At 39.8% G+C, this 27,675-nt stretch overlaps 5 protein-coding genes across 7 annotated transcripts in view; 2 read left to right on the top strand and 3 right to left on the bottom strand.

Moving 5' to 3' along the window:
* LOC134214252 (uncharacterized) overlaps nt 1-11,216 on the bottom strand; it is a 31,735-nt gene extending 20,519 nt beyond the window's left edge. Inside the window, exon 1 of the mRNA XM_062693660.1 lies at nt 11,133-11,216. Coding sequence (XP_062549644.1) covers nt 11,133 — 1 coding nt within the window. The 5' untranslated portion in view covers nt 11,134-11,216. The remainder of the gene's footprint in view (nt 1-11,132) is intronic.
* Nucleotides 1-11,244, bottom strand: part of LOC134208922 (uncharacterized) — a 46,505-nt gene extending 35,261 nt beyond the window's left edge. The window contains exon 1 of the mRNA XM_062684883.1: nt 11,055-11,244. The gene's annotated coding sequence lies outside the window, so the exon portion shown is untranslated. The remainder of the gene's footprint in view (nt 1-11,054) is intronic.
* LOC134214250 (uncharacterized) overlaps nt 1,887-27,675 on the top strand; it is a 121,398-nt gene continuing 95,609 nt past the window's right edge. The window contains exon 1 of one of the 3 annotated variants that reach the window (XM_062693658.1): nt 1,887-2,589. The gene's annotated coding sequence lies outside the window, so the exon portion shown is untranslated. The remainder of the gene's footprint in view (nt 2,590-27,675) is intronic. The other 2 variants (XM_062693657.1, XM_062693659.1) reach the window with 2 other exon arrangements.
* LOC134214245 (uncharacterized) lies at nt 15,913-16,724 on the bottom strand. The gene is made up of 2 exons (XM_062693652.1): nt 16,163-16,724; nt 15,913-16,091 (listed from the first exon to the last, which is right to left on the bottom strand). Exons 1-2 carry the CDS (start codon nt 16,664-16,666, stop codon nt 15,918-15,920), a joined length of 678 nt encoding a protein of 225 aa, XP_062549636.1. The 5' UTR covers nt 16,667-16,724; the 3' UTR covers nt 15,913-15,917.
* On the top strand, nt 22,687-23,713 carry LOC134214246 (uncharacterized). The gene is made up of 2 exons (XM_062693653.1): nt 22,687-23,409; nt 23,476-23,713. The coding sequence occupies exons 1-2, from the start codon at nt 22,762-22,764 to the stop codon at nt 23,674-23,676; spliced, it is 849 nt and encodes a 282-aa protein (XP_062549637.1). The 5' UTR covers nt 22,687-22,761; the 3' UTR covers nt 23,677-23,713.

Here is a 27,675-nt window from a genome sequence, read left to right on the forward strand (position 1 = left end):
GAATTATTTACTAATGAAAGGATTTTCTGTATACAGTATCTCCCCGCTTATCCGGACCTCGCTAATCCGACTCTTCTTCTTCTTCTTCTTCGTTCTGTTTTGGGTGGTGCTATTCTTTTGCGCACACACCCAACCTAACTGGACTGGCATCGCAGGCCATATGTCCAACCTATTTCTATTTATACTCCGTGGAGTTTACAATCATTGCATTCTTCTTTATCGGCATTTTATTCGATGTGTCACAAAGCGACTTATAATTATTTTTATTTTTACGTCCGTAGACTTGGCTTTCTTTTATAGTCGTGTAGACTTTTTTATCCCAATATTTGGGGTTGTGTGGAGGGGGTGGGAATCGAACCCATGACCATCTGATTCAGAGTCAGACGTGTAGACAACTACTCTACGGACCCCCCCCCCCCTCGCTAATCCGACGACTCGTTAGTTCTGATCTCGCTAATTCGAATTTTCCGGGATTAAAATAATCAACACCCATTTAAATACATTATACTGTCAGTTTTCTAATTTGTGCTGTGATTTTGTTTTGGTTCATTTATACGGATTTGACTGTCGGATTGACGACAGAAACCACGTTAGTCCGGCCACAGATAACAGATATTTTGGCTAGAGCAAATTTCATTGAAAATCCTGTGTAAACTTTTGAATTGATATACATTGGCCCACTCCTGCCATCTACTCAACTGATTGCGGCAGTACATACAAACGCAGCGGATTAACAACCAGGCTGCGTTTTCAATAACAATGATCCTTGCGCCATCGATTACTAAACGCGGTCCCCATTTTAAATACAATTGAATTGACGGTTGCGGATGTTTACACACGTATCGGATGCCAGCCTCAATATCTGTTATCTGTGGTCCGGCCATACATTTGTCGGGTCAGCGGGGGTATACTGTAATTAATTTTTACAGATAAAAATATTTTGTGATTTCAAATGTATTTTCATGCACATATGTGGAACATGCAAATAAAATCGATCTCACTATTCTTTTAAATCGAAATAAATTTAAACTGTGCTTGCTTGTAAAATTCAGTCTAATTTAATTGAATATCGAATGTTAATTCGTTTGATGCGGTAAGCTGCAAATTTACACGTCGTGGAAGTTTCAAAATTTCTTGCTGTGTTCATAAAAGGGACTATTTAACATATTAGACAATTTTCAGAAAGATGGATACTATTTATCAAAAAAATTACATTCATATTTGTCTAATACCAAACAAACTGTTTACGAATGGATATCATATTTCTTTGTCCCATTCCAGACGCAGACTTCATTTCAAAAATTGAATCATATCTACAATTGAATAATACCACTTTAAGTGATCCTAGACAGGTTTTTGCTTTCATTGAAGGCATTATATCTACAAGTCTAGGCAACATGTCTACTTCTAAAGAAGGAATCACATCCTAAATATGATAATCAAATGAAATTAGGAACTGCACTTATGCTGGGGTATTGCCCTTTCGCCAATTGTAAACGGAGAAGCGGCGATTTATCTCAGACTGCTTATTTTGTTACTACAATGACCAGGATAATAAAAAACCCACTTGCAGTTTTTCATACAAAATTTTCAATTTTGGAGATATACATCTCGATTGCGTGTGAACCAATTTTGTAAACTTTAAAATCAATTCAATAAAAATTCCGCGGAAAAAAATTAAAATTTCGTTTCGTTTCGTAAAATTTCGAATTGAATGGACCTTGATTTCGTATCGTTTCGAAGTTGCGGAAATAATTTATATTTCGTTTCGTTTCGTTTCAAATCAACATACACATTTTAAATTTCGTTTCGTTTCGTTTCGTTAGGAAAAAGTGTTTTATCGCATACCCTTAGCTGTTGTGATGTGGCACCCTTCGAGACAGTTGTGATGTTGCGCCCAGAGAGATAAGGGAATGTAGTATGCGAAAAGGTCCTGGCTTCGGCCAGGCATATACCAAGTGCTTTACCTGACGAAACATAATGATGTTTCCAGCAAGTGATGTGTCCGAAATATAGTCCCTAGATGACGAAGTTATGTGTTGTAATTGCCGCTAATCGCTGTGTCATGCCCCGCAAAGGTAGTTTGTTTTTAGTCAACAAACTCATTCCAAATCATAGTCGCATGTTGTGGAGAGGAAATAGTGTTAGAATTTTACGTGTCCGTCCATGCTTCGGCCGAACATATACTTTTGTAGTACTGACCTGTGAAACCATACATTGCCGCCACCTCTCCATACGACCAAAATGATTGACTGTAGTAGAACTATCACTTTGTTGAATTCTGTTGACCTTGTTGTCGATATCGTGCCTGATCCTCAGATTGATGAATGTATACGTTTTGTTGCCGGAGTATTGGATCTCACGGCTCTCACCCACCATCGAAGCCACACTATCCATATTCCAGTGTACTCTTGTTGTCGATTGTTTTCGTTGGATGGCCAGTATGTCAATTTGTCTCTCCGTTGTTAAGATCAGCCGTCGGTGTCTCGTTGATATGAGCCAAATAAAGTAGGCAGTGAACATGCCTGTTCCTATCCAATAACGAAGGTTTACATACCAGTGACACAACTAGTAAAGTATCTGCCGTCGGTGTGTTCTAGTAAATACATTCCGTTTCGTGTTTACGCAGTGAAAGTGATTTGCCAACATATAATCCAATGTGTTTCCAATCCTAGCTAATCACCTTAGTTTCGATTACTATTCAGAAGTGGTGAATCGTAAATCGATTTGCGAACATTCCTAATATTCGCTTGGAGTTGGAATAGATTTGTTACACCGTGCAACGACGAGTCCCTGTGACTCGCATCCAGTGATTGAAGAACACCCTTGTGCACTTCATCGCCGAACCTTACCCTCATCCCTAGAGGAAAGGTGAACCATGTCGAAGATGACATACGAAAAGGATTGCGACCATCCCAGATGTTCGCTTGGGTTGGTGTGGATTTGTTGCACTGTGGAACGGCAAGTCCCTGTGACTTGCATCTAATATTGATAAGCACCCGTTGTGCTCTGAATGACGGTGAAGTTGAATGGGTACTTCATAGTTAACCTTAGTCCCCGTCCTAGAAAGTAACTGGGATTTTTTCGAATACCCCCAGCATCCGAAGTTGGACCCCGCCAGTGTCCAATTGGGTTCACTTGAACTTACTAATGTTCAAGCATCCTGATGAATGACAGGACACCCATGTGTCCTTTGGAATACATTTTGAACATCCCTGATGTCAAAATTCCTTGGTAGTGTATCAAATGCCCCTAGCATCTGATTCCGTGGCACCCTTTGTGCCGAGTAGGTGATAGTGTTGATTGGAGAATGTTGCCATTGGATGTAGTTGTTGCGTTGCACTATGCGATAACAATCGACAGTTGATGTATTTTTGTACCGCCGCCACCACGATAGTGAAGTTGACTTGGATCATTGTATTAGATGAGTTGATCCATTGCTGGACTCGCGCTTGCTTGTGGTGATCGTGTAGCTTGTGAGATTCTTACTTCCATTGGGTACGTAGTGCTGATCGTCTATTCAGCACATTTTGAGATACTGCTGATGTGCCCTTGTGGATCATAACAGAGTGTTTAAAATGCTTCTACTGTAGTGAGCCTTGTCTGCGACGGTGATCACCGATGAGATACTCGTGTTGTAAACATCGAAAGGAGTTACCAGAGTAATTGCGAAGACGGCGGCAGTGTTTATCCGTGTAGTGTTGGGAACATAGGAATCGAAGAGGATAAAATCCAATTACCATGTGTAGATCTGTGAGTGCTTCGGTAGACATATACCATGTTCACTCACCTGGAAACCCATTAGCGTTGCTATCTCTTCGACCTAATTTAGAAGTGAAGCTGTTCCGTTTGTGTTGGTAGTCGAAACGCAAGTAATGTTTTGATCATTCAATTGTCGAACGTCCGAGTGAGGTGCTTGACAGATTCCATCTTCCAATTTCGTAATGCATAGGATCCGTGACTACTTCATCACAGCATTGCTTCATGCAGCGGGGACTGGTTGTAAACTCAGCACTAAGTTTACTATTCTCATGAAGTGGATGTTGAGTGTTGGATTCCTCCCAGTCCGACGAATGCATTGGAACGATTCTCCCAAGTAAGTTTGCATGTGTATAAGAAGTTTATGTTAGCATTTGGAATTGTGTTGCTTCGGCCAGACACACACTAAGTGTTAAATATTTACCTGTGGAAACAGCAGGTTTCGCTGACTTAGTGTTGTCATCCAGTGTTGATTGATGGCCAAAGTCGTACGTAACTCGACTACTTTCTTGCGTGATATACCAGCTACAGGAGTCCCTAGCGATGATTTGGCAAAGTGCAGAACTCCCATCAATGAGAGTGAAGTCACCAAATTCCAACTGGATTAAACTCAGCGATAATACACCATATTGATTTCATTGGCGCGTATGGTTTTACATGATGGCTGCCGTATTCAATGCGAATGTGCTAATTGTCCTTGTTGGTTGCATGATGGCGTTATGATTTCTTTCGAAACGAATTTGGTTATGCTTCCGAGTCCTTATATGCTATCAGTCCGTCCTGAGTCACATCCGGTTCGAAGGACCAAAATGTTGAACCTCGGAATGGTTCTCCCTCTGCGGGTGGGTATCGAGTGGACTGTATGTGATTTCCTTGGTGTTCTTCCAATCGGATGGGGGTTGAAAGCTTGGATTTTTATTTACACAATACGACACCAGAGTTTATTTCACGACAACACTTTTATTTACTTTACACTAGACATTCTAACACTTTATTTCTAAGATTTACACTACACATTACAACATTTATTAACTTATTAATATTATTACAAATTATCGGTCCCTGACCGGCTATCGTAATGGCTAATTCTATTCTACAATAGGGGTGATTTCTATTCAATCAGTGCAATTTGAGATACTTCTACACTACTCGTCACTCTTTCTCTAGTTGACCATCATCGAGGGGATTGCGAATGGTAAAAGCTGGGTGTAGTACAAACACACGCCTTTTTGACTCTGAACTCAATGTTAGGAGTCCAGGAGAGCTTGGAATCAAGAATTAGTCCCACATACTTTACCTGATCCGTTACATTGATTTCAGAGTCAAAAAGATGTAATGGGCGAATACCGTTACGGTTACGTTTTTCCGTGAAAAGAACAATAGATGTTTTATTCGGATTAACCGAAAGGCCATATTGGCGACACCAACTTTCGACTGCCTGAAGAGCGTTTTGCATCAGGTCGAATAAAGTATTAATACACAAACCGACTATCAATATTAGATAGTCGTCAGCAAATCCATAGGTAGGAAAACCGCCATTATTGAGTAATCTCAATAGCGTATCTGCAACGAGGTTCCACAAAAGTGGAGATAATACTCCCCTTGGGGGCAGCCACAGACACTTAATTTCCTAATCGCTGCTTGACGTAATGTCGAGTAGAGATGTCGGTTTTTAAGCATCTGGTGAATCCATTTGGTAATTATATTAGGTAGCCCATGACATCGTGCGGCTTCCAATATTGCATCGAAAGACACGTTGTCAAAAGCACCCTCAATATCTAAGAACGCACCCAAGCATGATTGCTTTTGGGCAAATGCTTTTTCGATGTCGTAGACAACCTTGTGTAGAAGAGTCACGGTGGACTTTCCAGATTAGTAAGCATGTTGATTAACATGAAGAGGCATGTTTGCCAAACAGTCATCACGAATGTGATGATCGATAATACGTTCTAAGCATTTCAGAAGAAATGAGGTCAGACTGATGGGTCTAAAACTCTTCGCTTCTTCATACGAAGCACGTCCTCCTTTTGGGATAAACTTTACAGTGACATCCCGCCAGGATATGGGAATATACCCAGTAGCAAAACTGCATACTAAAAGTTTTTTCAAAACATGTTTGATATGCTCAAAACCCTTCTGAAGAAGAACGGGATAGATCCCATCTTCCCCTGGAGATTTGTAAGGAGCAAAACTATTAAGAGCCCATTGAATCGATTCAGTAGTTATGATTCTACGAGCCTGAGCCCAAGACCCATGACTACATGAAAAGACATCAGGAACATCCGAAGATGCTAAATCTACACATCCAGGGAAGTGTGTATCAAATAAGTGCTCTAACGCTTCTTCGTCAGAAGAAGTGTAGTCGCCATTTGGCTTGCGAATTTCGCCAACTTGGAAATCCTTGGATCTCGCAAGAATTTTATTCAATCGAGTGGCTTCACTCAAATTGGAAACATTTGCACAAAGGTTTTTCCAGCCGAATCGTTCAGCAGATCGTAGAGCCTTCTTGTAAGCTTTGCGAGCCAACTTGAAAGAATCCGTCCCTGCTGAATGACGTCTGTTCCAACTCCTTCTACACTGCTTCCTGAGCTTAGCCAAATCGGAATTCCACCACGGGGTTCCTCTTGAGGTTTTCACAGAACGCAAAGGGCAAGCTTCTTCAAAAGCTTCCACGATATGCAACGTTGTAGTATCAACGGCATCATCCAAGTCGGTAGGAGTTTCAATGGATGGTAGATATGCTGATATGCATGAAATTTTGTCGAGAGCAACTCTGTATAGAGATCCCAGTTGGTTGAACGGGGATTTCTAAAACGCAAGGTCTGCGAAGAAACATTCAACTGATCAAAATAGATGTAGCGATGGTCAGATATGGATTCCTCATCTGACACATGCCAATTCGTCAACTCGTGACTGATTCGATTGGAGCAGAGAGTTATGTCTAATACTTCTGCTCTATTAGATACCATAAAGGTTGGGCGATTGCCTATGTTAAGTAAACCAAGTTCGGTACTACTTAAGTATTCCATCAAGCTGGAGCCTCTCAGATTGATATCCGAGCTACCCCAGATGATGTGATGAGCATTAGCATCACTACCGACAATTAGCGGAAGGCCTTTTGACGTGCAATAACTGACCACTTGTTTGAAAGCATCCGTAGGGGATGGTTCATCATGTGGTAAATAAACCGAACAATAGACGTATTTCCTGACGGGGGATCCGCCAGTTGCATCAATTGTGACAGCACATACATCTCTGGTTGTTAGTTCAGAGATAAGTGTAGCAACGATAGCGTGTTAACAAGTACACATGCACGCGGCATTGATCGAGAGTTTGCCATTTCTTTACTGAAAGCAGCAAAAACCGGGTTCACTAGGTTACCTAGGTAAAAGCTACCCTTGCGAAAATAGGGTTCCTGCACCAAAGCCACTTGGGATTTGCCATTTTGCATAAGTCTACAAAGATTAATCGTTGCTGTTCTTTTGTGCTGAAGATTGATTTGAGCTATCCTAACTGTAGCCATTGTGAATTACGATAATACACTCCACAACTTCAACATTTATGTGAACAGCAACGATGAAACCAAGTCGGTATCGTATCAAGAACGTCAAAGACGAAACACAGAGTACACTGTGAAAAACGCATATAGCGAATCCATATAGGTGACAATTAGATGAAAAACTAAATAAAAACATACTCATAATCCCACCCTTATTTAACCTCAAGTTGAGATTGAATAAGAGTAGCCGATTATTCCGGAGAAGCAAAAAGTCAACTACGCCATAGCTCCTTTTAGCGCAGTAAGGGCTCAATACTGTGAAGGGTGCCCTGGTGCTTCACAGGCTCCGTTAGCGGTTAGGTCCTTTTCAGACCCCCCTAACCATTCATTCATAGGCACGGTAAGCATAAAGCCGCATCACACCAAGAATTAGGGGTCACCTGTATGGTGGACTTTTACCACTGGAACAGGCAATCCGCAGCGTTATTCTTAGCCAGACAACCGGCTGCCGACACCACACGGCTATCTAGGCTGTTCGTGGGGAGAAGTTGACATTGACTTTACGCGAAGACCACATTATCAAGAAGACTGGCAACACAGTCTGAAATCGGGCGACACTGTTAGCAGCGCTGTCGGTGAGCCGAGGTGGTACTATGTTTGTTTGTGTGAGTGAGTTGACACTGTATAGTCAGTTACACGTTCAATCAAAATATATGAAAACCACATTTAAATTATGCTTCGAAAAAACTCTCGAGAAGTACACTGAGATTAAACGTATTTCAATTTTATGAAATCAGCATGACTTTAAGCCGAATAATATTTGGAGTTTTGTCTTGAATTGATGAAAGTGCCACACACTATGTTAATTTCTGTACGGACCTGTTGATTTCCTTCAGACTGTGAAGAGCAGACTGTGTTCACGATATGATTTGAAACAATTTACTCTTTAGATTTTTCTTATTTTTATTGGTACCTTGAAAAGATATTTTGGTTACTAGATAAAGATTGTCGCTGTCGTCGCTGTCCGGAACATCTTTTGCTGGCGAGGATAGGGGAGCTAAATGTCAAAGAAGAAAAATCCATACGATTTGACAGGTATGTACCACACATGTTTCGGACAGCAGAACAAAGGGAACCGAAGCGACAATCTTTATCTAGTAACTAAAATATCTTTTGTACCTTGCCTAAAAAGCCAAAAGTTCGAAAAGGTTATTATGCTATCCTAGACATAGTAGAAAATGAATCACCTACCTTGTGCGTGCTTCCAGTGGCACACTAGGAGTTAACTTTCTGAAACCAGTATGGCGAAAGGCATCTAAGGTTCAAAATAAAGCACCTTCAACAAAAAATATGTGGTAGGTATTGCGCTTTTTGCACTTTATAAGAGTTCTGCGAGATTTTTTTTCTCACAGTCATCCTTTTCTCACACTCAATACACTCAAAAAAGTTTGATTTTCCGTGTATAATATTTGAGTGTGAGTGCCCAATCTGAAAACAAATAGACGTCAAATCATGGCGGGCATCGATTTAGTGTACACGCTTACATGTGACTAACGAGTAATGGGTTATAATTGGGTAAATTTCAGTAACAAAAATCGATCAACCCGAAATGAGAGTGGGTGTGAGAAAAAGAAGCGGGCAAATCACAATCTACACATAACTCTTCAAATTGGTGAAATCGGCAATATAGGTTGTGAACCATTCTACCGATTCGTTTAACTTTTAGTTAAAATTTGACAAGTGGAACTTTTTTTACGAAAAATGAGTAAGATTTCCGTCAAAAAAAAGAGATGTCAATAAGATACAATTTCTGTCTGTCTCTGAGTGATTTGAAACGGGCGTGTACATAACTAATACCAAATAGAGTAGAGTGGGGTAAGAGTACGTTTTCGATTTTTTGAAGTAATTAAAAAAGACAAACTAGCAGCACTGCATCAGTTTGACAGGTATTCTGGCCAACTATTATCATGTGTAATTGTAAACGATTTGAATAAACAACAAGGGAGATATGGAGTTAGATAACTTTTTGGTAATTTTGCTAAAAATAATTGGGTTTCCGCAACTAGTATTTCTTTACCATATATACGTTCAATCAGGTGAACATTATACCATTTCGATAACCTATTGTATAGAGTACTTTATGGTACAGAACACCAATCCGGTTGGTTTTCCAAGAAGTCAAAACCATTACTTGAATAATTTTTGGGACTGTGGGGTAAAAGTACGCAGGAACGGGTGGGGCAAGAGTAAGCATATGAATCTTCAAGTTGTGATGTCAAACCCGTATCTCCGGCCGAAATAAGACTTCTTCCAAAGCGTAAAGATCCACAACTAAGAAAAAAGGGACAGAATTCGAAATTATCACAAGTTTTTAGGATAAGTTGAAGTAATTCGGTGTTAGAAAGGATTTAGCGAACAAAGCACTGAAGCGAAATAATGAAATAGTATTAGGACTTGTTGTACACGAAAACACAATTTCATCTAAATGATAATTTCATTTAATCAAAAGAAACATTCATAAACTACACAACGTTTGGCTGGGAGGGGTTGCGAGATGTGTGGAGATCCATATAATTTTTAGAGGATTCATACAAACAGTGTAAGATAGAGGGGAGGGGTTATGAAATAGCCAAATTTTACGTTACGTGATTGGTGGACTTTCTTTAAGGAAAATGCCTTTGTATACGCCACACGAAACCTGATATATATTTTTACCTCTGTAGTTTTTTGTATATATAAAAAAAACAATGGTTTTTCGTATGAAAGCGCACATTTTTAGGACCCCTCCCCCTTTAAGAGTTACGTAATCTTTAAACATTCCCTAATGTATGCTCACCAAACATCAATTAAATGTTATTAACTCTTATTTGTGTTAATATATACTTAAAGCACATGATTGGATAAATGCGTACTCTTACCCCACCCGATGCGCACTTTTACCCCACCGGTGGGGTAAGAGTGCGTTTTCCACTTGTCTTGCAATAAGGGTTCTACTAAAACGAATCTTAATAATTTCAATATGTTTTCCACGGGGCAACATAAAGGAAGAGTATATGAATCATCGACACTGATTTGATATGCAGAAGCTTGCTTCATAAGGGCCACATGATCGATTGAAAACTAAGTGCGTACTCTTGCCCCACTCTACTCTACACTGATTTTTCTTTGATTTATTCTGGATTTTTTTAAACATGTTGCGAAGAGTTTGGTGGCAAATTGAAGTCACACGATAAAAAATACGAGCGAAAAAAAATCGTGTAAAAACAAAATCCTGTGTAGTTTTACTTGAAAAGTTCCTAACTTTGAGATAACCCGCGTTAGATGTTTTCCCCATACAAATATCCGGTGGATAACTCATGCTGGCTGTTTGCACATATACGTTAGCGCCTGGATGCTGGCAGCGGCGAGTAGGAAACCAGCCATTACCAACCAACCAATAATTTATTGAGAAAATTCAGATAATGGATAACAAAAATAGATGTTAATATATAGAAAGAACGGGAAATATTTAGAATGTTGGTTCACTAGCCGTGGTTATGTTACCTCGGAGCAAGCCAGAATTTAGACAGATTAATTTTCCTAGGCAAAAAAAATCATTTTATCGCTTTTCAGTTTCTTATGCTTCAAAGGTTCCAATAGGTTCAAATTCGTTTTTTAATCACAACACTTTATTTCGAGACAAACTTATAAGAACGCATATAACACTCCAAAGAAATATGTTTAAAGCATATAAAACTAAGTAAACAACCTCAATTTTTAACTTACATCCAGATAGTTTTTTGTCTCTCTTTCTCACCTGATTGGTGTTAAGTACTAAGGAACTGCCCATGCAAGACATACCAGTTCATACAAATAATAATTCAGAATTTCTTACTTGTGTTTTTTTTCTGAATTGCCACGAAAAACTCTTTTTGTTTCAAACTAAGTTTTACGAGAAATTTTTCTGCCTATACAAAACTGATTTGTGATTCCGTGTGTTTTGTTTTGTGGGTTGACAGCTATAATCCATTGCAAATAATAAAGGTGCGGGGTTTATCGACGTTTGCTTGTATTGGTAGACCATCAGCAAAATAAACATTAAAGAGAAATTTTGTAACCCGCTAACCAAGCGGCGAGCGGGGGTCTGATGTTTTGGTTCTGTTTTCGTAGTTGAGATGCAGTCTCGTTTCTTCTGCTTGTCGTTTATGAAACTGTCAGTGTGGAACGCACCTATCTCTTTCTTTCCCATGATTCTCCTTATGGCTGTCAGTGCGGAATTTTCAATGTTGGCTACGAAACGAATTGTGGTGGAGGTATACAAGTGTCAGTCCCGTGGCGGCGAGGGTTCGTGGTGCTGGTAGCCAGAAGCCAGAAGCTAGGCAATTATCTGAAGGGCATAATCGTGGATGGCCAATGTAAATTGATTGGTACTGGCGATTTACGAAAATAGTTTGCATACACGCTTCATGACAAAATTTTTGACATATTGCGAGAGAGATCGCAAGTATTGTATCTGTCAATGTCGAAGCAATTTAGAGTAGAACTCTACTCGTCCCTACTGTGGAAAAAATTTACCCTAAAAGTTATTTGTTGACAGTTAACTAACACTAGCAGGCATCGACTTCCTCCGCACCTTTATTAGAACTCATTTAATTCAGCTAGCTAAGATCACTACCACACAGATAACAAGCTACCACTTCAACTCAGAAGAGGCTCTGCCGGCAATGAAGTTGGCCGCTTGTATGGAAAAATGCCAGAGCTGCCAGTCTTCTTGATAAAGTGGTCTTCGCTTTACGTCAACTCTCAATGTGGCCGAACAGCCTGTAACTCATTTTGCACTCACCGTATCAAAACAATGGCGACACTATACGCATATTTCACTATTCGTATGTATTTGACAGAACATATCTACGGTGGTCAATCGGTCAAGGGTAAGTACAAAAAAAGTGAGCGACTTTTTTGTACGCGCTTTTTTTATGAGAAAAAGTATTTTGGCCATAACTTCCAAGCCCATTGTCTGTTCCGGCCAATGTTCAATAGGAAACAATGGGGCAGAATACTTCGTCAAATGCAACCTGTTGCGAAGAAATAGGTCAAGGGTAAGTACAAAAAAAGTAAGCGAGACTTTTTTACGCGCTTTTTTATGAGAAAAAGTATTTTGGCCATAACTCCCAAGCCCATAGTGCGATCCGGCCAATTTTCAATAGGAAACAATGGGGCAGAATACTTCGTCAAATGCAACCTGTTGCGAAGAAATCGGTCAAGGGTAAGTACAAAAAAAGTGAGCGAGACTGTATTACGCGCTTTTTTATGAGAAAAAGTATTTTGGCCATAACTCCCAAGCCCATAGTGCGATCCGGCCAATTTTCAATAGGAAACAATGGGGCAGAATACTGCGTCAAATGCAACCTGTTGCGAAGAAATCGGTCAAGGGTAAGTACAAAAAAAGTGAACGAGACTTTTTTACGCGCTTTTTATGAGAAAAAGTATTTTGGCCATAACTCCCAAGCCTATTGTTCGAACCGGCCAATTTTCAATAGGAAACAATGGGGCAGAATACTGCGTCAAATGCAACCTGTTGCTAAGAAATCGGTCAAGAGTAAGTACAAAAAAAGTGAGCGAGACTTTTTGCTCTTTTGGTGCGCACATACACACACATACACACACACACACACACACACACACACACACACACACACACACACACACACACACACACACACACACACACACACACACACACACACACACACACAGACATCACCTCAATTCGTCGAGCTGAGTCGATTGGTATATAACACTATGGGTCTCCGAGCCTTCTATAAAAAGTTTGTTTTTGGAGTGAACATATAGCCTTTACGTATACTTAGTATACGAGAAAGGCCAAAATACGCAGGAATGCCTGAATGATTTCACTGATGAATTCCAGTGAGATATCATCAATGAATGCATATAAGAATTCAAGAAAGAATTACATAAGAAATTTCTGGCTGAATTCTCGAGAAGAATACTTGAAAGATTTTTTTGGAAGAACTCCTTAAAAAATCAAGACCCATATATTTCCGTTCAAATAAAATACTCTTATAGGCTCCACCCCAGTACCCCGAATCCCGGTACCCCGAATGCCATTACCCCGAAGGCCACTTCCCCGAATGGGACAGTACCCCGAAAGTCAATACCCCGAATGGGACACTAGCCCGAAATCCATTACCCCGAAAGGCAGTTACCCCGAAAAGATTTAGAATCTATTGTATTCTATTATTATATGTTTAACACCAACAGATATCGATGAATCGCCAGTTTTTGACCAACAGTTTTCTCGCTTAACTTTTCAAAAGGACTCAAGCAACACTTTTTTTCATGAATTAATTTGAATACCGCAATCAATAGCTTTCATGTTGTTCTGTTGATTGCGCTATTCAAATTAATTCATGAAAAAATGCTACCTAGGTCCTTTTGAAAAGATTTTTTATCTAATGAGCTGTCATTATGACCTAGAAAAGTACTATTCTACGAAGTAGAGTAAAATATCCTTTTTTCCAACAGAACGCGTTTTCCCGGTATAAGGCGAACAGAGGAGATGATGCCTTCATTAAATGAACGAGTTTTCCCGGTATAAGTCAGACAGAGGAGATGATGCCTTCATTAAATGAACGTGTTTGCCCGATATAAGTCATGCAAGGTAAATATGAACTTTTTTTTTTAAATAAACGCGTTTGCTCGGTATAAGGCAGACAGGGGAGATGATGCCTTCTTTAAATGAACGTGTTTGCCCGGTATAAGACAGACAGAGGAGGGGATGCCTTCTTTAAATGGACGTGTTTGCCCGGTATAAGGCACACAGAGGAAATAATGCCTTGTTTAAATGAACGCATTTGTCCGGTATAAGGCAGACAGAGGAGATGATGCCTTCTTTAAAAAGACGCGTTTGCCCGGTATAAGGTACACAGAGGAGATGATGCCATCTTGAAATGGACGCGTTTGCCCGGTATAAGGCAGACAGAGGAGATGATGCCTTCTTTAAATGGACGCATTTGCCCGGTATAAGGCAGACAGAGGAGATGATGCCGTCTTTAAATGGACGGGTTTGCCCGGTATAAGACAGACATGGGAGATGATGCCTTCTTTAAATGGACGTGATTGTATAAGGCAGGATGCCTTCTTTAAGTCAACGCAACTTCCCGAAGACAAACAAGATCTCCCCTTCTGTCACTCTCATACACAAACCTCCTTACTCACTCACTTCCTCTGTCTCACTAATTATTACTCATTCACCCACTCTCATTCATTCACCCACTCTTACTCACTTAACCACTCTTACTCACTCATCCACTTTTACTCACTCATTTACTCTGAATCATTCGCTCTCTCTTTCTCGCTCACTCTTACTCGTTTACTCTTACTCGCACACTCACACACTCACTCTTACTCACTCACTTAATCACTCACTCACTCTTACTCACCCATTCACCCCCTCGTCGATTTTGAGATTTAGACCACGCTTCATCAAGAATCCGTTGCTTTTACTACAGCGACCAAGGAACAACTTCTACTTTATTGCCCTAGTAGCCATGCTGATGTGGACCGCAATTACCTTCAACTCTCTGCATTGTGCATGAAAACGTGCTGCATAATCTCCCCCTGTCATTCAGGAATCTTGAAGAGTGCCATACGAAGTGGAACGGGATCTTACGGAGTAATACTTAGTTCCATTTTGCAACAGTTTCAGTTCCAATTATTGTTTATTCATATGAATTATGAATAAACTTTTATTGAGTAACATTATTTTCATTGAAATGAAGTATAAACTTAAAATAATGACTAATTCGGGGTACTGGATCATTCGGGGTAGTGTCCCATTAGGGGTAATGGCATTCGGGGTAGTGACTCATTCGGGGTTGTGGCGTTCGGGGTAGTGGCCTTCGGGGTAATGGCATTATGGGTAATGGAATTATGGGTAGTGTCGTAGAGTCACTCTTATAGCCTATTCAGATTACGAGACTAATGACATGATAAAAAGCATCTTGATGTAAAAGTTCACTCATCTTGTTTTCATTTTATTTCTAATTATCAATTATCACGTTCAATACCTCGGAAATGTTTGTAATATAAATAGGCAGCTCTATGAAAATATGGTCCACAACGGAGAATTAGCGACAATAAACCATTTATCGTGGCTTCTCGATGGGGGCTACCTATCCGATTATGTTTTTCGATTTTTTTTATATCTTTAAGCCGTTGTAAATATTTTTTATAAAAATTTTGTCCTACTGCTCTCCGAAAGGTCAACTTCCCCCCCTTGGATAATAAAAATCTAAAAACTCCTCGGGGAAGGGGAGACATAATTGTTTTTAAATATTTTGAATCGGCCTTATTTACGAAACTTTCAGCCCTAGGCTAGTACGTCTCGATGCGATAAACTTGTTTTCATGACTTGTACTGATTTGAAGTGGTTTTGCCTCTCTTTCATCCTAAGAACACAACACAAAGCGTACGACCATCATAGGTACAGGTGAGTAGATATACATTATATATCGAACTCATAGGGTTCAATTTGAGCACATTAGAAAAAAAAAATGTCCTTCATATGATATTTTTGAAATTATGTTCAACCGACTAATTGCAAAAAAGTCCACAGCATTTTATTCATTCTTCCAATTTTCCAAAGTATTGATTCGTCTTATCCCAAGCAACTGAAAAAGTCTTCTAGAACTTTAGTAGCACGATCCTGGATGTCCAATTCGACTAGCTTGGAGCATCGTTCCATTCGATAGGTTACCAATTGTGTCTGATAAGACCGCATACTGTCCGCTACCCAAACACCAGCTGAAAATCCGTTAACATTCTGGAGGAACTGTTGAGTGGAAAATAATTAAAAAATTAGCGAATAAGTGAATTGACGATAAAAAGATATTATGATCTCACGTCCGACAGGCATTGCGTAGAAATCCATTGGCCAGGGGCTGGGTTGTTCAAAACTTCCGCTGCCGGAGTATCGCAAACGTTCACCACCGCTAGATAATTCGTAGCGCTGGTTAGGATATTATTGAATTGCGCAGCAACATTCGAACCAATGTTGGTGAAACGAGTCTGTTCGGCAGCGACACAATCTTTCACGCGGTCGACAGTTAGTGGGCTAACACCTAGCCTAGCACCAAACTTGTTTTTACAATTTTCTAACTTTTTGGCGGTACATGATTCACATGTTGCAGTGTTGATGGAATCAGCGGTCGAAGACAGAATATCTGCGACCTGCTGAGCGCCTGATTTGACGGTAGAGAAAAGCTGACTGATGGAGTAATCCTGAATTGGTGCGGGGCTGTAGCTAATGGTGCTTTGAATATTGCTGATAGCGGAAGCAAAGACACTTAGATCGACACTGGTATAGTTCGATAGGCGGTTGTAGTACAAATTGTAAAGATCCACCATGGATTGTCCAAATTGGGTCCAAGCTGTCAGAATGGTCTGATCGGCCAAGTTGATTGTGTTGTTCACCTGTTGGATAGCTATGTCCAGGTTGGCGCTGGAAACACTGATGGAGTTCGACACGGTTGTCGTAAGGTCTTGTCCTTGGGTTCCGCTCACAAGACTAACGGCGCCTACGAAAATGACAAGGAATTTCATGGTTACTGGTTGTACTGTTGAATGATCCTGTTCCCAACGTCTACGGTTCAGATACTAATGATTAAGCTTAAATGGAAAACGCTTTTATAGAACGGTCGACACTAATTATGTGAATGGTAGTATTGTATCCATGAACAACTGTTTGACGCAATAAATTTATGGAAATTTCTGCTGTTTTGAATATTACTTACTAACGACGTCCAAATATCAATGCAAAACAACGTAAATGGCAAATTTTGTTCTATAATTGACAGAGTATTTTCTAAAACCTAATGCATTCTTTTATGTCACAAGTTTTTTTTTGTAGATTCTATATGAAAGCAGTCATTGAGTTTAGCATTACATGGCATATTCACTCTACTATTGTACTGGGCTAAAATTTTATGATTTAAAAAATGCAAATGAAATACGAATGAACTATTTTCAAACTGTATTTTTGAAGTCAAATTGGACCTCAATAATAAATCTTCTTCTATATGTATAAAACAAAGTTGGTGTTTGGACGACCGCGCATCAATCGGGAATGGGTAGACCGATTCGAACGGTTCTATATTCGTTTTGGTCATCTTTTTACAAGGAAGAATGTTAACAAAATTCCAGCGGAGAAGGCTAGAGCAAGCAGTTCCTGGATTTAACAATGTATTCTCTTCTGATGCACTTGGACGAATTTATACTGTCAATCCGAAAAACGATGAGTGCTTCCATCTTCGATTACTTCTGATTAATATCCGTGGTCCAACTTCGTTTGAATTCCTCCGAACTGTTGATGGTGTATTGTGTGACATATAGAGAACCGTGTCAACGTTTGGAATTACTTGAAAACGACACAAGGTGGGACGCAACACTTGCTGATGCCATCGTTAGTGCTCCAGCAAAGCAAATTCGTACACTGTTTGCGATCATCATCTCGACATGTTTTCAGGCAAATCCAGTCGAGTTGTGGAACAAATATAAAGACGACATGACTGACGATATTTTGCATCAAAAACGCACAGCCACAGGCAGTTGCCAACTGAAAATAAACGATGAGATGCACAACGAAGCGTTGATTTTCATAGAAGATATGTGTCAACTCTTGTGCGGTCATTTATTGAGTCAACTAGGTATGCCAGCACCTAATCGTGCTGTGCACAATGCATTCAATCGTGAATTTGCGCGGGAACAAGAATATGATCGAGATGCTTTGAGCCAGGAAGTTCAAACGAATGTTCCGTTATTGACTCCTCAGCAAAAGACAAGTTACGACACTCTGATGACGGGTATCGAAAATCAAAATGGAGATATTTTCTTCATCGATCCGCCTGGAGGAACTGGCAAAACGTTCCTCATGTCTTTACTGTTGGATTTAGTCTGTTCAAGACCAGAAATTGCGCTGGCGGTTGCGTCTTCAGGAATTGCAGCCACATTGCTAGAAGGAGGTCGAACGGCTCATTCTGCGTTTAAGCTACCGTTAAATCTTCAAGTGACTGAAGAATCGACGTGTAACATTTCAAAAACTTCTGTGATGGACAAGGTGTTACAAAGATGTAAAATTATTATCTGGGACGAATGCACTATGGCACACAAACGAGCACTGGAGGCACTTGATCGCACAATGAAAGATCTACGTGATAATTCAAGACCTTTTGGAGGCGCAATGATTCTGCTGGCGGGTGATTTTCGTCATTCCATCTATAATGAATATAATGCAACCCATTTGAGTTGCATAATGGTCATTAAAGCACCCATTCTGTTGGTATGGAAAAGTAGGCCGTTTTATCACTCAAATGACAACTGTAAACCAATTATTATGATCAGGAATTGCAAAAATGTAGTTTTAATCGAAACTAAATAAATATATTGAGAAGTGTAGCGCATAATTCCAAATTCGTCTTCATATGTTATTTATTGGAAATGTTTGATCAAAAATTGTGTAAAAAGTGGAATGGTGAATGCTGGTAACCATTCAATCAATCAATTTCGGGCAAGACGAAGTTTGCCGGGTCCGCTAGTAGAAAAATAAAATAAGTAAATAAAAAAATAAATTGAATAAAAATTAGAAATTTTCCATAAAGAAAGGAAATTGTCAATAAAGAAATTGTCTAATTAATGTAAATTTCCATGAACTATAATGAAAATCCCACGAAATAAATATTCTTCTTCACGAAAAAAAAAAAATATGAAAATAACCATGACAAAAAGAATAAACAAGCAATAAAACTGAGCATATTTTCCATGGATGACTCCTTTTTTTAAAGTGTTCATTGTTCATAGAAAATTTATTCAATTGCGTTTTCCTTTTTCTTACGGAAATATTCATAATTTTTATTTATACTTATTGATTTTTCTGTGGAAAGTTATTAATTGTTTGTGGAAAAAAATGCATTATGTGGCATGTTTTGTAATTGTTTATTACTGACTAGATTAGCTAGATTCGACTCTGGGACGGTTGTGCATTGATTTATTGACATTTTTTTTTTCAATGAAAAGTTTTGATTTGTTTATGAAAAATTCGTCTTTTATAATTACAATTTTTACGCCGAATACCGAGGTCAGGGCCCTCATTGCGCATCTCCTTTCGACAGCTCTTTCGTATGACAGTTTGCATGGATTGCTCGTTTCAAGTAGAGGTGCGCAATGCCACCCAGATTTTAAGGAAATCTAAAATTTAAATCTTTTTATCTCAGCGGTTTTAGTGCTGTATCACGAAGATGTCTACTTTCAGAATCGAGTTTTTATCTACGAGGTAGACGAAGGCTTGGCTAGCGCCCCCATCACGGCAGGCGTCCCACAGGAATCAATTCTGGATCCATTGCTGTGGAACGTGATGTGCGATGGAGTGCTGAGGTTAAAGCTCCCGCCAGGAGTCAAGCTAGTTTCGTGATTTTCAGTTCTTGAATCATCACCCTTCGCCGTTTGAGGGGACAGTTTCTTCACAAAGATCCAATCTCACGCCGATCGAGAAAATCTTGGGGATCTTGATAAATCCGCTACTTGCAAAGCTTGATGTTCTTGATGAGATGCATTCGTCACGCCATCCGTTGTAAGAATGACCTCTTGCCCCGTTGACACTCGTCTTTTATACAGTTTGGCGTTGGTAACGGTGATCTGTTGTTTGTTGGTCTTAACCACGCCTACCGTGATGCAGCTAGCCAAACTTCTGGAAATTGTGATGTAAACACCTAAAATATCATAGAGTGGCGAATTCCAATATTTTTTATTGTAGAACTAAATGATGTTTAAATTTGAATATTTTATCAAGCCTTATTCTCTACAGCTAGTGGGATTCACCGATGACCATGTAACCATTATTGTGTACGGAGAGTCCATCGAGGACGTCAAATTGATGGCAGCTTATTCGATTGGTCTAGTTGAGGAATGGTTGCGCAGCAAGAAGCTACAGGAGAAGATAGTCTTCAACAATCGGAGATATGTGTTGAGCGTGAATTGCAACGCCGGAAAGCTGGAGAGTACTCATAGGATAATGTACCTCAGAGTCATCAGTGCGTATCGCACCGTATCTTGCAAGGCAGCATTTGTATACTCGCGAGAATGACCCGTTGAGACGGGTCGTCAGTTACTGGGAGCTTCCGACGTCTGGGACTCTCCTGAGTATGATTGATTCACTGCCGGAGACTATTCGAGTAGTTCGCGACCAAGGCGGAAGCTGAATGGCTCATTGGTTAAGCTAGAAACCGAATGACTGAGTGCATTGGAAGTCATTCGCCGGGGACTAGTTGAGTAGATCGCGGAACGTGAATGCACCGGCTTCGAGTCGTCGGGCACCATTGAACCGGAAGCTATCTCCTCCCGAAATTTTTCGTCCGAACTCGGCACTCGTCCGGTCATCCGCTTAAGTGTAAAAGTGTGTAGGACTTGAGCTGATATAGTCTGTGTGGCACAGAATATATTTGACCTGGTACACTAATTGATCTGAACTCTGGAACAGCTTGGAGATCCTATAACACATAGTATGACTAAATAGTAATATCCAAGGACTCTATGGACAAGTTTGGGCTTGATGGGTTTCCGTCGGTGTGGTACAGAGCGTAGTTGACCTTGCAGAATCATTGATCTGAACTCCGGAATAGTTTGGAGAACTTAGAACACCTGGGATAGGCATGATATAACTGCAAGTTCTACACAAAGGCTCTATGGACATGTGTTGGCTGGATGGGTTGCCGCCAATGTGGTACAGAACGTAGTAGACCTGGTAGATCAATTTATCTGAACTCCGGAACAGTTTGGCAAACTTAGAACACCTGGTAAAGCATGATTGAACTGTAAATCACACCCAAAGGCTTTATGGACATGTATGGGCTTGTTGGGTTGACGTCGTTGTGCACAGAGCGTAGTTGACCTGATAAGCCAATTTATCTGAACTCCGGAACAGTTTGGAGAACCATGAACACCTGGTAGAGGCATGATCGAATTGCAAGTTTCCATAGGCCCTATGAACATGTGTGGGCTTGATGGGTCGACGTCGCTGTGATACAGAACGTAGGCGACCTGGTATATCAATTGATCTGAGCTCCAGAACGATTTGGGGATCTTGGAATTTAAGTAGAAATATTGTTTGTATCACGTTTTCTATTTTCTCAGGAGTAACGTTTGAACACAGTTATGAAAAAGCCGGCTTAAGTTCGTTTGAGAAATGGCTGAAACATCGTAGTATAGTGGTCATTTTTAATACTTTTTGTTTTGTTTTCAAAATCAGGCCAAATGCATATAGGGATGTTGAAAAAGTTTATGTGCCATTTCCTTATGGAATGGTGCTAAAGTATATTGTGTAAACCGAATTTTACCAATTTTTTTATTGGCAGCATCCTGACTCACGGCATTCCATTATGAAACTACATGGGATGGGTGAAAGATCAAAAAAATAGTTTTGAGAACGTCGGACTGCTGAGAAATAGTGATTTAAGTTTTAAGTTTCCTTCAAATCTGATCTCGGTATTCGTAGTGTTGAAAGTGCTTATATATTTTTGTCTCTTGAATAAATTCAATTTAAAAATTATGTTAAATTTGCATTATTTGAGGAAATTATGAATTTATTTATTGGTTTTACCTTATACTTTCATAATTACCTCAAATAAAATCTTTTTCTTAATATTTTATGTAAAACTTCTAATTTTTTATGCAAATTTTGTTTTGCTGCTTTTTCCTCATTAGTAATTATTCTGCAGAAAGACTAGCAGTTATAGAGAGCCCCGGAATGAACACCACTGTTTTGGACAAATGACGTCAATCTCTGGGCATGGTACGAATGATTCAAAATTTTCCGTCAATATTTTTCTTTTTGAATACAATTGAAAATCTTTGTTTGAAAAACGAGGAGGGTTTCCCGATAATTTAATGTTTTCTTCAAAAGACATGCACAACAATCATAGGGTAACGATGGATATTTCCGACAGCTTTTCTATTGCCGTCGCCGGTATTGATACCATGTGAAGTGTTAAGGACACTTCGAGAGACCTGTTCACGAATTTTGTATCCGAATAAAATAGGAGAGCAGCTTTCTTCGGTATTTACACTTGTTGGGGGGTGATGGACTCGTGTTTTTGGGAATATTAAGATTTTCCGCTATCCGGAATACCAGTCCTTTTAAAAATATTTACATAAAAAACAATTCCGCGATGATACGAATTCTCTTAAGAATGTGATCAGAACCAGATTCTTTGCATAGAAGTTTTTAAGCAGAAAAAAAATATTTCCAAGCGGTTATTATTCAGCCAAACATTCGTCACTCAATTCCATCATCAACCATATTCCTTCAATATGCTTTGTAAACAAATGATCCACATTGTTTCTCGCTCGATGTCAGATCCACTATAAATACTCTTTCACTAAAACCCAAGCGGCATCAGTTCTCAACAAAGTGTTTCAGTTATCCCTTCCACAGCAGATCAATAAATTCAATAATGAAGTATTATCTGGCTGTTGTGTGTGCGCTGGGCTTCTTTTACGGTGCAGTCTTTGCAAACCTGGAGGGTGTCAACGTTGGAGCACAAGGATTGATTACAATGTCTTCAGGCTTTAGAAGTCTTTCACCGGTCATGACTGCATTTTACAAAAGCCTCAACAAAGCTCTCAACCAGATTAATTCGGCATTCGGACGAGTTCAGACCCTCGTCAACTCCACGTATCAAACGCTGAACGACACCTACGGTGCAACGCAACCCAGTTTGGCTAGCGTTATGTCCAGCATGGACTGGTTCGGGCAGCAATTCCACTACGCTGAGCAACAGTTTGAATCGGGTGCTGGTTATGACGTGTATGTGCTGGACAGTGAGCTACAGCAAACCATGGACAAGCTTCTGCAGTACTATGGCTTGTTGGTTACCCAAAGAGATCAAGGATCCTGTACCTTAGAAATTTCCAATGACGCCATCAATCTTCCCAATCAGTTAACCAAATTTGGAAGTTCATGTCTGCAGACCTATGTGAACATTATGCCAACGCTTGTCAATATCGTGCTAGAAATCTCAGATATCATGAGGAGTGACTTCAATTCTTTGACCAAACAACTGAAAATCTGCGCGTCCACCTCTACCAACTGCATCAATGAGGTGAAACCATTTTCTTCAATCAGTAATTGCACGAATTTGTGGATAATTGTTTCTTTTTCGTTTCAGTATTTCTCGGGTATTTACAACGAGCTAAATTACATCAACTCGGAATTTTACATAATCAACAATCTGCTGAGCGTCTACCAAAATGATCTCACGCAGCGGGACTATCTGTGCGGAGGATTAGTAAAATACAATGTGCAGTATATCCTGGATGATTTGATGAACCGTTTCCTCCAATGCCAAAATGCAGCGGTAGTATATTGAATGAGTGTTTTTTAATCCTATAAATTGAACATGTGAAATAAACGTTACACATTATTGGTATACTAACTGTGTACTGTAATATTTTCCTAAGACTACTTAGCCAATGATAAGGACTGTAGGGTGTAGGGTGACCATACGGTATCCTGAAGGTGGACATTTTTCAATAAAAATTGAATGTCCTCCTTTTGAGCTAAAATGTACTCCTTTTTGGATATTTTGATAAAAAAAAAATCCGGAGATATTTTCTTCTTGTTCTATCTGAAGAAAATATTATAACATATCTATCCACAAATTATCATTTAAATTGCTTCATATTAAAAATATTTTAAATTACATTTTTAAATAAAATCTATGTTAATAATGATCAATGAATGAATTATCACTGTGGGTGTCGACGATATCAAAAGAATCGCAAGCGTTTTGGTTGAAAACAGTTTTGTTAAGAAAATTATTTTGAGCTTTTTAGTGGAATGTCTTCACTTGTCATAAGACGAGTTTGTACAATCCCATTTGGAATTAAGTGGTGGAATTAAATGGGATTGTACAGAATCGTCTTATGTCAAGTGAAAACAGTTTTTTTGATACTCATTATCTCTGAGTTACAAGAAATAGGTTGGGAAAAAAATATGTCTGAAACTTGATTATGCATATGTACAACATGTGATAGATTTAGTTCGGAAAAGGTATTGGATGGTAATTGCCCCTTCGGTGGACGACGGAGGTCCTTCGTAGCTTAGTAGGGGAAGCACCTGTCATGAGAACTGAGGTCGTGGGATCAAAGCCCAAAAGGTATCGGAGGGTAACCACCCCGAAGGGGCGGTTACCTTCTAATACCTTTTCCGACATATGCATAATCAAGCTTCAGACATAGTAATTAATTTCCACTCCGGGTGGCCTAATACCCGGCATATAGGCAATTAACTTTGAATGTACCAAAAAAATATGCTTTTTGAGCGCATCTCGCAGCCTGGCTACTATCTTTGGTACTCTTCCAACCTTGTGAGGACATAATGACATAATTCCAAAATGTCTAATTAATATTAACACGCACAAAAATGTATTATAAAAACAACAATATTCTGGTTCGAATTCAACAATAAATATTGTTAACTGAGAACTAATAATATTATTCTTTTGAAACAACCAAGAATATTGTTGTTTCTGCAATCGGAAACTTTTCATGACGTTAGCAACATTATTGTAGATTCAACAATATTATTGTTGAAATAATCGTCACTCCGATATTATTTCAATGATACATATGGGATTGATTCAACAATATAATAATGTTGAAGTAAAAATGATGTTTTCAGATGAATGTGATTATTATTATTTTGATCAAATAAAATTAAAACATAACAAAATGTTGAGTCATAAATTTATTCATACTTTATTAATGACACAGTTGAGGCGAAATAATTGTTCCTCCAGAAAGACGAAAGTGTTGAGAATCCGCTTTGTCTATACGTCGTTTGTAAGCACTTACGTAATAAAACGGCTCTTCAATTTTTATTTAACTGATTTCAAGAATTCTGTAACAAATAGTATAATGTATTTAAAAATTCAGAAAATTTTATTGTTTTTACCTGTGGTTACCATTTATTCCACTATTCTATTCTAATAACACAGATTAAATACTTCTTGTTAAAGTCAATTTCACATGAGGTAATTTTTTCCTTTTTTAAAAACAGTACACATGAAAAATTACACGCTGCTTCGTAATCCAGCAAATTCATAACAAAACAAAATATTGATGAAATTATAATAATATTGTTAAATCAATCGAAGCATATTGTAGTTTCAACAATCAAATCTATTTGAAGCAATAATAGACATATTATTGAATTCAACAATATACTTTTTTGGTTCAACCTTACGAAATTATGCTGCGTGAAAATTGGGGCAAAAGAATCAAAGCTAAATGCCCTATTTTCGCCCACTCTCCAGCTCCAACTTGGACAATATTTAAAACTAGTCGACCCGACAGACGTTGTCCTGCATAGAAGCGAAAATGCGCGTTCTTAACTACCCATACGAAATTCTCATACAAATCTTTATTTTAGTTTTTAGCGATTTACTCAACCATACTCGTGATTTTCGCATGAAGAAAAATTATATAAACCCGTCGGAAACGATAACAAACATATCTGCTGAAGGAATGAAGAAAATCCATCCAGCCGTTTTCGAGTTATGCGGATACGAACACAGACCATTTCATTTTTATTATATAGAACAGCGGTTCTCAACCTTTTTCTTGAGAGGTACCCCTTAAAACTTATGGTTTCATTGGGGTACCCCCTATTTTATTTTCGCTGTAAATGAAAATAAGATATATTAAAAACAAAACACAAAACTAAAAATTGTCTGAAGTTTTCATTATTCCGTGAAATTTTCTGATTCAAATTGGTTTTATACATCAAGCTTCCCACAAGACTATTGGAGGCTTCCGAGCCTCTAGGGAAGAAGCTTCCAAGCCTCCTGAAACTAGGATTATTACTTACGAGCCCCTTGATAGGGAGCTTCCTAATCTCCGATGGACCATTGTGGCTTCCGAGCGTCTTGTAAGGAGGCTTCCTAGCCATTTGAAAGGAGGCTTTCGAGCCTCTTGAAAGGAGGATTCCGAGCCTCTTGAAACGAGGGTTCCGTGCCTCGTGAAAGGAGGCTTCCGAGCCTCTTGAAACGAGGCTTCCGAGCCTCCTGAAAGAAGGGTTCCGAGCCTCTTGAAAGGAGGCTTCCGAGCCTCTTGGAAGGAGGCTTCCGAGCCTCTTGGAAGGAGGCTTCCGAGCCTCTTGGAAGGAGGCTTCCGAGCCTCTTGGAAGGAGGCTTCCGAGCCTCTTGGAAGGAGGCTTCCGAGCCTCTTGGAAGGAGGCCTGAGCCTCTTGGAAGGAGGCTTCTGAGCCTCTTGGAAGGAGGCTTCTGAGCCTCTTGGAAGGAGGCTTCCAGGCCTCTTGGAAGGAGGCTTCTGAGCCTCTTGGAAGGAGGCTTCTGAGCCTCTTGGAAGGAGGCTCTGAGCCTCTTGAAGGAGGCTGAGCCTCTTGGAAGGAGGCTTCTGAGCCTCTTGGAAGGAGGCTTCTGAGCCTCTTGGAAGGAGGCTTCTGAGCCTCTTGGAAGGAGGCCTGAGCCTCTTGGAAGGAGGCTTCTGAGCCTCTTGGAAGGAGGCTTCTGAGCCTCTTGGAAGGAGGCTTCTGAGCCTCTTGGAAGGAGGCTTCTGAGCCTCTTGGAAGGAGGCTTCCGAGCCTCTTGGAAGGAGGCTTCCGAGCCTCTTGGAAGGAGGCTTCCGAGCCTCTTGGAAGGAGGCTTCCGAGCCTCTTGGAAGGAGGCTTCCGAGCTTCTTTGAAGGAGGCTTCCGAGCAGGAGGTTTCTGAGCTTATTGGCAGGAGCCTTCCGAGCCTCTTGGAAGGAGGCTTCCGAGCCTCTTGGAAGGAGGCTTCCGAGCCTCTTGGAAGGAGGCTTCCGAGCCTCTTGGAAGGAGGCTTCCGAGCTTCTTTGAAGGAGGCTTCCGAGCAGGAGGTTTCTGAGCTTATTGGCAGGAGCCTTCCGAGCTTCTTGAAAGGAGGCTCACGACTTGCCACGAAGCTACTGAGTTTTTCGGAAAAAAGGATTCATGTCTCTCAACTGGATGCTTCAGAACCTTTAGATTTTTTATTTTAGTTCAGAAGCATATTATTCAATATTTTGTCTCGATCAGGTAGATTGCATTGGAAATTTTTAAAATTTGTTCATTCGACATTTTGTCCTTATAATCTTTTGTCACACAGCCCTTCATACACTGCTCTGCTTGGGGTAGACGGATTCAAAAGTCTTCGAACTACTGACCGCCATGCATATTATGCATAATACAAAGTTTTGGAATAATATTTTTTTTGAACAAATTTTCATTGGAATGTACTCATTACAAATCCGCCATTACGCATTTTTGTTCGAGGTACCCCCTGGGGCCAGTAAAGGTACCCCCAGGGGTACATGTACCCCAGGTTGAGAACCGCTGATATAGAAGAT

This window comes from Armigeres subalbatus, chromosome 2, assembly GCF_024139115.2.
Source record: "Armigeres subalbatus isolate Guangzhou_Male chromosome 2, GZ_Asu_2, whole genome shotgun sequence".
NCBI classification, from domain to species: domain Eukaryota; kingdom Metazoa; phylum Arthropoda; class Insecta; order Diptera; family Culicidae; genus Armigeres; species Armigeres subalbatus.